The 13919-nt window shown below is 47.7% G+C and overlaps 1 protein-coding gene across 2 annotated transcripts in view; it reads left to right on the top strand.

Moving 5' to 3' along the window:
• The window catches only part of LOC309393645 (cytochrome P450 2J2-like), a gene marked incomplete at its 5' end in the record, with an annotated part of 36663 nt that extends 31778 nt beyond the window's left edge, over positions 1–4885 (top strand). For both annotated transcript variants that reach the window (XM_081956094.1, XM_081956093.1), the window contains 2 exons: positions 2315–2456; positions 4204–4885. In XM_081956094.1, the coding sequence (XP_081812220.1) occupies positions 2315–2456; positions 4204–4382 (321 nt within the window). In that variant the 3' untranslated portion in view covers positions 4383–4885. The remainder of the gene's footprint in view (positions 1–2314; positions 2457–4203) is intronic.
• Between the last annotated feature and the right edge of the window lie 9034 nt (positions 4886–13919).

The raw sequence follows: 13919 nt of genomic DNA, 5'->3' as shown, positions 1-13919 counted from the left end.
CACAAAGAAGAGGGAGTCAAACTATTCTCCAAGGCACCTGAGGGTAGAACAAGAAGCAATGGGTGGAAACTAATCAAGGAGAGAAGCAACTTAGAACTGAGGAGAAACTTCCTGACAGTTAGAACAATGAATCAGTGGAACAGAAATTGCCTCCAGAAGTTGTGAATGCCCCAACACTGGAAGTCTTTAAGAAGATGTTGGATAGCTATTTGTCTGAAACGGTATAGGGTTTCCTGCCTAGGCAGGGGGTTGGACTAGAAGACCTCCAAGGTCCCTTCCAACTCTGCTATTGTATTATATTGTATTGTCAATATGTACAAGATCACGACCACAACTATTCCCAAGCATCTAATCCCGTGGTAGGAATAATGATCACCTTTCATTTGTTTTGTGACTTGGGCTGTTTCCTGACACGCCTTCTCCCTGCTGCAGAGCAGAGAAAATGAGAACAAGATGTACTTTATGGGCCCAAAGCCCAAAGGGGGAGATTGTGTTGTGACATTGTGACCCATATTTTGTGTTCCTTGGGGTTAGCTATGAAGTGCATCTGTTTCCAATGACCGTCCTACACTCTGATTTCTTGACCAGCTGGCCACGTTAGTCCTCATCAATCTTTGCCTGAAACGAAGGTTATTCTTTCCTAATGCTGAAGCCCAAACATTGAAAAGTCCTTTCGTGCTTTGCCTGCACAAAAGTGGACCCTTCATCTCCTTTGGGTGGAGCGCAGCTGCTGTCGCTTCATAGAGACCTAGAAATAGTCAAACTATTCTCCAAGGCACCTGAGGGCAGAACAAGAAGCAATGGGTGGAAACTAATCAAGGAGAGAAGCAACTTAGAACTGAGGAGAAATTTCCTGACAGTTAGAACAATGAATCAGTGGAACAGAAATTGCCTCCAGAAGTTGTGAAGGCCCCAACACTGGAAGTTATAAAGAAGATATTGAATAACCATTTGTCTGAAGTGGTGTAGGGTTTCCTGCCTAGGCAGGGGGTTGGACTAGAAGACCTCCAAGGTCCCTTCCAACTCTACTATTGTATTATTGTATATCATTTTTATGGCAACAAATGAGAAATGGGGCCACTTTGCTTTCTCTCAGGAGGAATTGTTTTTTCAACTGCCCAGCCTAAAGTTGAGCTCATATGTCCCAAAAGTGCTTTTGCAAAAGCCAACTGGACTTTCTTGGTTTTTGCTCAAAGATGTTTCACTTCTCATCTAAGAAGCTTCCTCAGCTCTGGCTGGATGGTGGGGAAGTCAGAGCTGAAGAAGCTTCTTGGATGAGAAGCGAAACCTCTTCAAAGGAAAAAAAAACCCAGAAAGTCCAGGTTTCCTTTTGAAAAAGCACCTTTGGGACAACTGTGACCTTGGATGATCAAGGATCTCCACAGACGTTGAGCTCCAATACATTTCCGGAGGGTTTCTCATAAGGGGTTTAAAAAACGGTTTGCTGAGCCTGCGCTCGCTTCGCCTGCGTAGTTTACAGAAAACTCACCTTCCACATTATTGCTGGCGAGGAAAACAGGGGAGGGGCAGCAATCCATTCTGCTGTGACGATCAGCTGGGCTTTGGGAAAGGAAAAATAGGTGAGTATAGCACAGGGGCAGGCAGGCAGGCGGGCCCACTTCAAAGTCGGAGTGAACCAGTTCGCTCCCAGCTGATAGTCAGAGCTACCAGTTCACTCGAACCGGTCCGAACCGGTAGATTTCCACCCCTGTTTCTCATCCATCAGATCCCAACCTGCTTAATTATTTTTAGATCAGCCAGTCAGCTTCAAAAATTAGGTTTATTAGGATCCTTTTTTTTGGAAAAAAAAATAATGACTGTCGTTTAACCTATTTGTATTTTTTAGAAGAGTGTTCTTTCAAGCCATGTATTGATGACGAAATTTCCTAGGGATTTCTCACTTCGGCCTCCGTTGCAGTGGTGGGTTGCAGGCGGTACGCCCCAGTACGGGCATACTGGAGCCTGCCTGGAGCACGGGATACCGTTCCGGTACGGTGCTCCAGAGGGCCCACCTACGCGCCCGAGCTCCTTACCTGTCCTTTAAGGCTTCTGCACTTCTGCGCACGCATACGGCACATACAATGCCTGCCTGATGCTCTGCTGAGCAGCTGGAGCATCGCGGAGACTTGTGGAGGCGCTAAGACGCATGCTCATGCTACACATGTCCATTTGGATGCCGCCAGGCCCGTTCCAATTGTACCATTTGGAACGGGATCCGGAACCCACCACTGCTCTGTTGCCAGGAGATATAACCATTTTCCCCCTTCCCTCAGGGTGAAAGGCAAAACTGAAATCCTCCTTCTCTTTTTGACAGGGCTCTACCTTTTTCCCGAACATGGCTTCCGCCTTGTATGATCCCAACGAATGGGAGACGCCCCTCACCTTCAACCCAAACCACTTCCTTGACAAGGACGGGAATTTCACCTGCCGAGAAGCATTCATCCCGTTTTCTTTAGGTGCCCTTTCAGCTTGTTAATACTTTCATTGATTCTTTCATGAAATGCATTAGAGCCGCAGTGGCGCTGTGGTTGGAGTGTAGGCTAATTCTGCCGACTGACGACTTCCAGCAGTTCGATTCTGACCAGCTCAAAGTTAACTCGGCCTTCCATCCTTCCAAGGTCGATAAAATGAGGAGCCAGATTGTTGCGGGGTAAAATGCTGATTCTTTAAAGTGCTTAGAGAGGGCTGTAAAGCACTGTAAAGCGCTATATAAGATTTAAGTCCTATTGCTATGGACTGTTCCTGTTTTGCCCCTCAGACACTGCTGTATATATGTATTTAGCGATGGACATGCCTTCTGATTATGGGGAGCTTGAAAGAAAGAGCTCCTCTCAACATTCCTCAATGAACAGCAAGCTGTACCAAGAATGTTTTAAATCGGAAAAAAGCACTTTGTGGTAGATTATCAACAGGCATGTCTGTGGATTGTGGTAAAAAAAATTAATGATGGCAGCCAGGATGGTGTAGTCCAAGCGCCACCTAGTTTGCATATTCTTCAATCGTACAGCTGTGGCCACCAACATAGTTGGCCATCCCTGGGGGTTGAAGTTGTGTACTTCAACTCCCAGTATTCCTGAGACAGCCATGAGGGACTTCAACTCCCAGTATTCCTGAGACAGCTGTGAGGGACTTCAACTCCCAGAATTAATGAGAGAGCCGTAAGGGACTTCAACTCCCAGAATTAATGAGACAGCTGTGAGGGACTTCAACTCCCAGAATTCATGAGACAGACATAAGGGACTTCAACTCCCAGAATTCCTGAGACAGCCATGAGGGACTTCAACTCCCAGAATTCCTGAGACAGCCATAAGGGACTTCAACTCCCAGTATTCCTGAGACAGCTGTGAGGGATTTCAACTCCCAGAATTCCTGAGACAGCCATAAGGGACTTCAACTCCCAGTATTCCTGAGACAGCTGTGAGGGATTTCAACTCCCAGAATTCCTGAGACTGCCATGAGGGACTTCAACTCCCAGAATTCCCGAGACAGCTGTGAGGGACTTCAACTCCCAGAATTCCTGAGACAGCCGTGAGGGACTTCAGCTCCCAGAATTCATGAGACAATTGTGAGGGACTTCAACTCCCAGAATTCCTGAGACAGCCATAAGGGACTTCAACTCCCAGAATTCATGAGACAGCTGTGAGGGACTTCAACTCCGAGAATTCCTGAGACAGCTGTGAGGGACTTCAACTCCTAGAATTCCTGAGACAGCCGTGAGGGACTTCAACTCCCAGAATTCCTGAGACAGCCATGAGGGACTTCAACTCCCAGAATTCCTGAGACAGCCATAAGGGACTTCAACTCCCAGAATTCCTGAGACAGCCGTGAGGGACTTCAACTCCAAGAATTCCTGAGACAGCCATGAGGGACTTCAACTCCCAGAATTCCTGAGGCTGCCATAAGGGACTTCAACTCCCAGAATTCCTGAGACAGCCGTAAGGGACTTCAACTCCCAGAATTCATGAGACAACTGTGAGGGACTTCAACTCCCAGAATTCCTGAGACAGCCATAAGGGACTTCAACTCCCAGAATTCCTGAGATGGCCATGAGGGACCTCACCTCCCAGAATTCCTGAGGCAGCTATCCTGGCTCAGGAATTCTGGGAGTTGAAGTCCACAGATCATAAAAGGGCCGTGGGTCCCCACTTCTTCCCTAATAAGTCACTGCCAGCACTGATTTGCTGTTTTCCTCTCCATTCCTAGGTCATCGAGCATGTTTGGGAGAAAATTTAGCAAAGACTGAGATCTTCCTGTTCTTGAGCAAACTTTTACAAACGTTCAATTTCCACTTGGCCGAAGGATCAAAAGATATAAAACTTGATGCAGTCTGGGGAGCCACTATGAAGCCTCATCCCTTCAACATCTGTGCAATTCCTCGATAGGCCCGTATGTCAGCCCCGAATGGCAGCAAATCTAGCCTAGCAAATTGTAACCTTAATACTGACTGTAAATGCTATCTCACTGCTGCGTCTCGTTTCTATTCTTGGCTTCAAAGCTAGGCACATTCTTGAAAACATAGAAGAAACTGTTACATGGGCCACATAGATAAAGGAATCAAACTAGGGAGTTTTCTTGGCTCATAAATCCTTAAAGCATTCTGCCGAAAAGCAACTTGGCAAAGGGGGGCTGCCACCCCCTACATAAGGCTATAGGGATACTCCACAGATAATGTAGACAGAGACAGGAGCTTGAACAAAAGGACGCCTTAAAGATCATCTTGGTTACGATTCTTGGTCTCTGATTGGATAAACTTTGTTTCTATCTGCCTAAAAGGTATATAATACTCTGAGCCACTCTTGGGTGATATGGCTGTTCCTTACATGCATTATAGTTTTGCCACCCAGTTTTTGCTGTGGCCATAAATAAAAGCTGATACTTTTTGCAAGCCTCGTCTGGAGTCTCTCTCTTTGGCACCTCAGTAGTTCAGGGAAAACTGCTGGAAGCTTACAGTACATTTGCAGTAATCTCCCAGACGAATCTTCCCAAAAACGAATGCTAATTATTGCTCTCTTCCTGCAATTGCAATTTTTGCTTTCTTTTCATGACGCTTTGGACTTACCAGAGGGAACACCTCAATGTGTTGTCCTCAATGGAACTACATCTACATCAGTGGTGGGTTGCAGGCAGCACACCCCGGTACGGGCGTACCGGAGCCTGCCCGGAGCACCAGATACCGTTCTGGTACGGTGCACCGGAGGGCCCCTCCCGCCTGAACTCCTTCCCTTTGCTTTAAACCTTTGGCACTTCTGTGCGCGGACATCAACTACCCATACCCTTCTGGGATTCGAACCTACCTAGAGGGAAGTAATCAGTGGAGTACCCCAAAGTTCTGTTTTAGGCCCAGTATCAGGGGTGGGCTGCTGTGGGTTTGCGGGGGTTCCGGAGAACCTCTAGCTAAGTTTCTGCGCAGTTTGGAGAACCACCAAATCCCACTTGTGGCTGGCCCCGCCCATCCTACCCCTCCCAGTAGTCTCCACGTGGCCTGTTTTGGATGCAGGTAAATTCAGGGCATGCATGGAAGCTAGGGGAGGGCAAAAAACAGGCCTACTGGAAATTTGGAAAAGCCAGAAATGGGTCCGTTTCCCGCCTCCAGCGCCTGAGGAGGCTGTTTTCACCCTCCCAGAGGCTCAAGGAAAGTCTCCCGAGCCCGGGGAGGGCAAAAACACTTCCCCCATGGTGCAGGATGCTGACTTGGCCATGTCCCCCATAGCCATGCCCATCCAGCAACCTGGCAGAGAACCCCTTGCTAAACATTTTGAAGCCCATCCCTGCCCAGTACTCTTCAATGTAAACGATTTAGATGGGGGAATAGCCGAGGAAACTCACTAGATTTGCACATGACACTCAACTGGCAGGAATAGCCAACACCCCAGCCCAGAATATGGGCTCAAGATACAGGTGGATCTTTGCAGACTTGAACACTGGGCCCTATCTAACAAAATGAAGGTAGAGAAAAATAAGGTTTTACACTTAAGCACGAAAAAAATCACACATACAGATACAGATTAGGGGAAACCTGACCAGGGTGGGCTTCAAAAATTACAGAAATGGGTTCGCTGCCCCGTTGCTGGGTGGGCATGTGCCATGGTGGGCGTGGCCTAGTTGGCCTCCTGCACCACAGCGGGAGGGGAGGGTTTGCCCTCCCCAGGCTCCAGAGGCTTTCCTCCAGCTTCCAGGAGGGGAGAAACTGCTTCTCCTGGGCTCCGGAGGCCAGACTGTTTCTGGACTTTCAGAACCTCCCATAGGCCCGTTTCCCCCCCCCCCCGCGAGCCTCTGTGCGGGCCCTGCACTTACCTGGCATGATGAATAGGCCGCGTGGAGACTCCTGGGAGTGGAGAGGCAGGGTGAGAGGGGCAGGCTGGGATGGGAGGGGCCAACCAGGAGTGGGATTTGGGGATTCTCCGAACCATGCAGAATCTTCGCTAGAGGATTGCCTGAACCCGTGCGAACCCCCATCAGCCCAGCCCTGACAGTAACTGTGAGAGGGACCTTGGAGTCCTTGCAGACTCCAAATATCAGCCAGCAGTCCCAAAGGTTCTTTTTTTCAAGAGGCAACTGGACTTTCTGGTTTTTCTTCGAAGATGTTTCGCTTCTCAGAGAAGTGTCTTCAGCTCTGAGTGGATGGTAGGGGATGGAAAGATTTGTACTCCTAGCAGACAGCTAGTCGAAGATGCCATCTATGTCATATTTGAACAGCCTCAACAGAAGGGGAGGGATACGACCTTATCTATCTCCAGTTTACAACACAGTCCTTTCAGCAGTTCCAAGAAGGCTCCACGCCCATTTGCACCACTCAGGTGACCCCGAGGACACAGTTAGACCTCCAAGTTGCATCAAGCACTCTCTAAAAGAATGCAAATGTCCAGCTGCCTGCGAAGGGTATAAATCCTTCCATTCCCTACCATCCAGTCAGAGCTGAAGAAGCTTCTTGGATGAGAAGTGAAACGTCTTCAGAGAAAAACCAGAAAGTCCAGTTGCCTCTTGAAAAAAAACATCCTTGTGACAACCATGAGTTGGATGACCGAGAAGCTCCCTCGGCATGAGTTAGCAGTGTGCAGTTGCAGCCAAAAAAGCCAAGACAATCCTAAATTATGATGGTGTCAGGCGTTCTAAATACCATGCAGAATTAAATCATTGTCCAAGGCAAAGTTATCCTTAAAGGTCCAATTTATTCATGCAGTCAAGTTAGCACGTCTATGGAATTCCAACTCTAATGTTCTTCCTGGAATTCCATCCAGTTGAAAGTTCATGATCTTATCCCCAGACCCACAAATCCATCACCTGTTCCAATCATTATCTTCCACGCTGGCATCTACACCCCTCTGCTTCCGGTCAGGTGTCGAGGTGCGGATACAAAAGATGACCTTGGCTTCTATAAAAGAATGACAACAAAACATTCCACAATCCTACTCCTTTCTATTCCCCCCTCCCAACTATACACGAATGAAAAAGCATAGGAAATTAATAAAAAGTGTGGCAGGCCAAAGATCCTAAAAAGAAACATAACTACAGGCCTGACAGATGGGCTGTTTGCTAAAATAAAGCCAGGTCATGGCATATACTTGAAAGTAAATCAAGAAGCCTGTAATTGTGGAGTCTGTCTGGCAAGAACAAAGAAAGCTTATCCATAGAAAATATGCATGTGTAAAGCTCATAACAATTCTGGGTAGTTCAAAAGCTGATAAAAGTATCAAAGAGTTAGGCAACTTGCAGACCTCAGCTAAAGGCTAGGAATAGAGATGGACTGCAGTAAATAAAATGTGTATTAGATAACTCCTGGTGCATTCATTAGCTAAGGCTTAGGAATAGGGACAGCTAGAGACCACTAGAACAAAGTGTAGAATTATTACTAAAATGTTCATGAGATAATATTTTTTATTATCTCGCCTTGTCCCGCCTTCTCCTTTAGTGAAAATGTATAAAGCTTTCTTAATCTTTTGTTCTTGGCTCTCTTGGCATTTTGGCCAGGAACTCTTTTCCTTGGAGTACTCCAATAAGAAGCAATCAGAAAACCTGCACCTCGTGTCTGGCGTCCATCATTGGCCTCGGCACCAGGCTCAGACCCGAACTGGGGACAACAATTGCTTTAACAGAGGCAGCGAATCAAGATCACGTGAAATATTAGTAGTGCATTATAAAGCCTTAGTAAGACCACACTTTGAATACTGCTCTCCGTTTTGGGCATGTATTTTGGCAGCCAGGTTCAGAAAGTTAGCCCATGGCTAACTTTGCGAATTTCTGAACGACCTTCATTATCGCAGCACGCATTCTTATACATTGTCAAAGACAGCGTAACACGGAAACACTTAACTCATTTCTTATTGGTTACCTTGAGGAAAAAGCCTTATAAGGAGATGGGTGTCTTACTTCTCCTTTTGTTACAGGTATGGACTACGTGTCTTTAACAAACTTTAATTTAACCTTGTAGTTTTGGACTTTTGACATAGGGACGTTTGCTGGAACATGTTGTGGTTGAAGGTTGATGACATTTCCCTATCCCTTTAAGCAAGCTTCTAACTGTCCCTTTTATGCCACATCTTCATTCTTATATTTTAATCCATATTTTATTCTACTTTATTTCCCCCCTTCTAGACTCTATTAATACCCACAATTGAGTCTAGCCTGTTAGATTAACAATATAAGCATGCAGGATACAGAATAGCAAAAAAGCAAGGATACAAGCAATACACATCTTAGGCCTTATCTTCCAAACACACTTTCTCTACTTCTAAGAGTACAATTTGAATATCATCTTCCTTGAGGGTATGTGGGATTAGGCTTTCCATTAATATTAACTCCTTTTCAGCCCATATTTCTTTTACAGACCTCATAACGAGTTGTTTAAGCAAGGGTATTATGCAAGGGAGGAAGGCTAAACTTGCAATTCCACATAATAAAAGAAATAGCATTTGCTTGATCCAACCTGTTCCCGGTAGCGAAGAGAACCACACATCTGTTCCTTGTACTTTTTGACCAATAGAGGAAGCTTGATCTTGTGCTTCTTGGCCCACCCCCCACCGAACTGCTCCTGATCTATTCATATAGAAACAACAATCTTCTCCCAGGAATACACATAGCCCACCCTTTTCAGCAATGGTGGGGTAAGGGAGACACAATACTGTTGGATTTCTTGTATTTACTTATTCAATTCTCCCACCATTTGATTCACCCATGAGGACCCCAGCTGTCCTAGGTCCCCTTATATGATTTTTCAAATTATGGCTTATAACCAGTGGCCGTCCAAACATCATTTCAAAGGGAGATAATTTAAGTTCTTTACATGGAGTACATCTCACAGACCAGAGAGCTAAGGGTAAGGCATCTACCCATTTAAGGTGGCTTTCAAACCACACCTTATCTTTTCCTTAACAGTGCAATTCACACATTTGCTTAATTTCTTTCCTGAGGCCGTTAAAAGACCACATTCCCTATAATCAGCAGTATTGATATGCAAAGTAAGGAAGGCATACAGAGTCAGTTCAGATGTTCACCCTTTCATTCTTTGTCCTCTCTAATGCATGGATTAAAGCCCATATTCTGCTACTTGGCAATAGTGCCATTTGAGACAGGAGTGCCTGATATTTGTAAATTCTAGGGTTTGTTAATCATAAATGTCCCTTCATTTCTAAAGTTCTTTGAATTGTGTGGCTGGTATGCTGGTAGGCTGTCCGAAAGTCAATTTATTAGCTTCCTCCATTAGGAGAGCCGTGGCGGCTAGAATTTTTAGGCAATGTGGCCAGCCTTTCGCAACACCGAGAGAATTCACTGTGTCGCAGATATCTGGGTATGAGTCTCTAGGCGTGAAATGGGGCCCAGGGAGACAGTTGGGCCTGTTGATAGTATACCTGGCTGCCAGCCATACATCAACGGCCCTGCCCGGACTCCTCGAGCGGATCGCTGAGATGGCGGTTGAAACCCCCAAGCTATTAGTGATGGGGGATTTCAACCTGCCGTCGACGGGAGAAGCATCCGAGGTAGCCCGGGAATTCATGGCTTCCATGACAGCCATGGATCTGACTCAAGTAATTCGGGACCCCACACACGAGAGAGGCCACACACTAGACCTTGTGTTTGTCTCCGACCAGTGGACGAGTGATCTGGGAATAGGGGATTTAGTCATCACGCCCCTGTCATGGTCAGATCACTCACTTCTCCAGCTGGACTTCCCTGGCGCTACCCCCTGCTGTGGGGAGGCGGAGCCAGATTGTCCCAGATGGTTCCGCCCCAGGCGTCTGATGGAACCAGATAGGTTCCAGGCGGAGCTTGGGCCACCTCCTGCAGACCTGTCCCGCTCCCGGGCAGAGGACCTGGTAGCTGCATGGAATAGTACGGCTGCCGGAGCCTTAGACCGGGTTGCGCCTTTGCGGCCTCTCCGATGGTATCGATCGACCCGGGCTCCCTGGTTTAACGGGGAGCTTAGGGCGATGAAATGCCACAGGAGACGCCTAGAGAGCAAGTGGAGATCCTCCCGCTCCGAATCTGACCGAACACAGGTAAGAGCCTACTTAAGGACCTACCTTGTGGCAATAAGAGTGGCCAAATGTCGATATTGAGCCACCCTTATAGCGTCCGCAGAGAACCGCCCTGCCGCCCTGTTTCGGGTGACCCGCTCCCTTCTGTCACAGAGGCAGCGGGATCCCCCATTGCAGGGCAGGGCAGAGGAATTTGGGGAATACCTGCAGGATAAAATCAATCAGATCCGGAGGGGATGGACCCCCTTCAGTGCTCCAGGGGGGGCGTCCGAGGCAAGTCTTGAGAGACCACGCTGGGAGGAGTTTGACCCTGTTGTCACCGAAGATTTGGACAGGTTGCGCGGGCGACTGCGAGCCACCACATGTTTACTGGACCTGTGTCCCTCCTGGCTTGTACTGGCTTCCTGGGAGGGTTCACAAGGCTGGCTACTGGGACTGGTGAATGCTTCGTTGAGTGAGGGCCTTTTACCGGCCACCTTGAAAGAGGCGGTGGTGAGGCCCCTGCTCAAGAAGCCTTCTCTGGACCCAAAGGAGCTAGCAAATTATCGTCCTGTCTCCAACCTTCCTTTTTTAGCGAAGGTTGTTGAGAGTGTGGTGGCTCAGCAGTTCCCGCGTCACCTGGAGGAATCTGATTATCTAGACCCACGCCAGTCCGGCTTCCAACCCGGCCACAGCACGGAGACGGCCTTGGTCGCGTTGGTGGATGATCTCTGGAGGGCAAAGGATAGGGGTTGTTCCTCTATCCTTGTCCTATTAGACCTCTCGGCAGCTTTCAATACCATCGACCATGGTATCCTATTGCGCCGTCTGGAGGGGTTAGGGGTCGGAGGCACCGTGTTGCGGTGGTTCCACTCCTACCTCTCTGGCCGGACGCAATGCGTCTTGGCAGGGGAGCAGAGGTCGTCCCCGAGGCCCCTTACTTGTGGGGTCCCACAGGGGTCGGTCCTCTCGCCTCTCCTGTTCAACACATATATGAAGCCGCTGGGCGAGATCATCCGTGGTTTTGGGGTGGGATACCATCTGTACGCTGACGACACGCAGCTGTACATTTCCACCCCAAACCACCCCAACGAGGCCGTCGAAGTGATGTCCCGGTGTCTGGAAGCCGTGCGGGTCTGGATGGGGGACAACAGGCTCAAGCTCAACCCCTCCAAGACAGAGTGGCTGTGGCTCCCGGCTTCCCGGTTCAACCAGTACATCCCATCTTTGGCCATCGGGGATGAGCAATTAGCCCCGGTGGAACGGGCGCGCAATTTGGGCGTCCTCCTAGATGCCCGGCTGGCTATGGAGGACCATGTGGCAGCCGTGGCGAGGGGGGCGTTCCACCAGGTTCGCCTGGTGCGCCAATTGCGACCCCTTTTGGACCGGGAGGCCCTGCGCACAGTCACTCATGCGCTGGTGACATCTCGCCTGGACTACTGCAATGCTCTCTACATGGGGCTCTCCTTGAGGTGCGCCCGGAGACTGCAGTTGGTCCAGAATGCAGCCGCGCGGGTAATTATGGGGAGAACGAGGTTCTCCCATATAACACCTTTCCTGCGCGAGCTGCACTGGCTTCCTGTGGCCTACCGGGTGCGCTTCAAGGTGTTAGTCACCATCTTTAAAGCGCTCCATGGCACAGGGCCTAGTTACTTGCGGGATCGCGTCCTGCCCCACACATCCCTGTGACCTATTCGCTCGCACAGAGAGGGACTTCTCCGGGTGCCGTCCTCCAGAGAGTGTCAGAGGGCGGCGCCCAGGAGTAGGGCCTTCTCTGTGATGGGCCCTACCCTTTGGAATGACCTCCCCCCAGATATTAGGACAACAACTGACCTCCGCTCCTTCCGTATGAAATTGAAGACCCACCTGTTCCGACTAGCCGGCCTGGCTTAAATTTAGATCTTCTCCACCTCTTGGGCATTTTTAATTGTTAATTTTAATTTTAAATTTTAACTGTTATTGGGATTTTAATTGTTTCAAAGTACTGTAATTTATTTATTTATTTTCTACCTCCTCCATATTATATTGTTTTGATGTTGCTGTTGTACGTCGCCCCGAGTCCCTGGGGGGAGAGGGGGCGACTAAGAAGTCAAATAAAATAAATAAATAATAAATAAACACAGTCCAGTTGTTTAGATAGATAAGCCACAAGTTGTTGCCAACTTCCTTTTTCTTATCAGAGCCTGAGATAATTCTGACTTTAGGGGCTTTGTACACTTTTCTGCTTTAAACCCCAAACAAAGAGTTCTTTTTCACCCCCCTTTTTAGATGCGTAAGGAGGTTTGGCTAGAAGCGCGAAATTTGAAATCCTCATTCTGCAATATCCTGCTGCACCTCAGAATTCTCGCAAGTCTTTCCTGGTCATGGGTTCCACAATTTGGCCTACAGCTTCTTTTCACTCGTGTCCTATTACTCTTTGTCCCTGACTTATGGTGTACCTTAAGTATTTAACTTGGGGCTTTTCCAGCTGAGCTTTTTTCCTTGGGGCATGATGTCCCTTGTCCATTAACAGATGAAGCAATTGATTGATTGGTAGTTTTTTTCTTCAACAAATCTCCTTCGTCTGTTCGGTTACTGAGATATTATCTACATATTGGAGTAGCACATTTCCATCTTTGCAAGGCTGGAAATTTTCTAGGTCTGAGGTCAAGGCTTCGCCTAAAAGGTAGGTGAATTTTCTTAAATCTTTGGGGAAACCTAGTCCAAGCAAACTGCCTCTTTTGACCTGTTACTAGGTCTTTCCTACTCAAAAGCAAACAGTTTTTGTCTCTCTCTATGTATTTGAGATGGTGAAGAAGGCGTAGGCGAACAGGCATGGCTAGAGGCTTTACTTGTATAATTATAGGTGCATGATGATACACGTGGCCTGGTGGATTCTTGAACCACCATTACTCGCCATATCTCATCTGGGGGGGGGGTGCCTCATCATTAGGGCCATTTTATCTTCCTCAAAGGACAGTGTAGCTCCCATTTTGCATAGGATATCATGACCCCAAAAAGGAACTGGGCATTCAAGCATGTCTTGGGACATTCTTGTAGCCAGTGGCCTTTTTTTTCCTTACACCAATTACATCGACCTCTGCTTTGGGCTTTGGAATTATTTGACAATGCAACTGTCAGCAATTCAGCTTTACGTTGCATCCTGTCATCTCTCTTTCTTTCTTCTACTTTTCACAAAGACCTTTCATGCAATTTCCATTTTATTCAATCCACACAGACCTACATGCACAAATACCCTGAAACAACACTTTCAGGTCTGGGGGAGGGTCTGTCCCTTTAAGTCTTCAAGTTTATTTATTTATTTTTAACCTGCTAAATTTCTTACTTTTGCTTGAAGTTATGCCCGTTGTTCTATCTCCTTAAGCACTAGATTGTCAATACCTGTCTCTGCCCTGGGGTGTTGCATTTCTAATTTGGATCTGCCAGCGGGATGCTGGCTAATTTTTAAAGATCCAAACTCTTCTATCT

Source organism: Natrix helvetica (genome assembly GCF_964273705.1).
Source record: "Natrix helvetica genome assembly, chromosome: 5".
Taxonomy (NCBI): domain Eukaryota; kingdom Metazoa; phylum Chordata; class Lepidosauria; order Squamata; family Natricidae; genus Natrix; species Natrix helvetica.
Note: the sequence above shows the minus strand (reverse complement) of the source record. Positions and strands in the feature narration are given on the sequence as shown.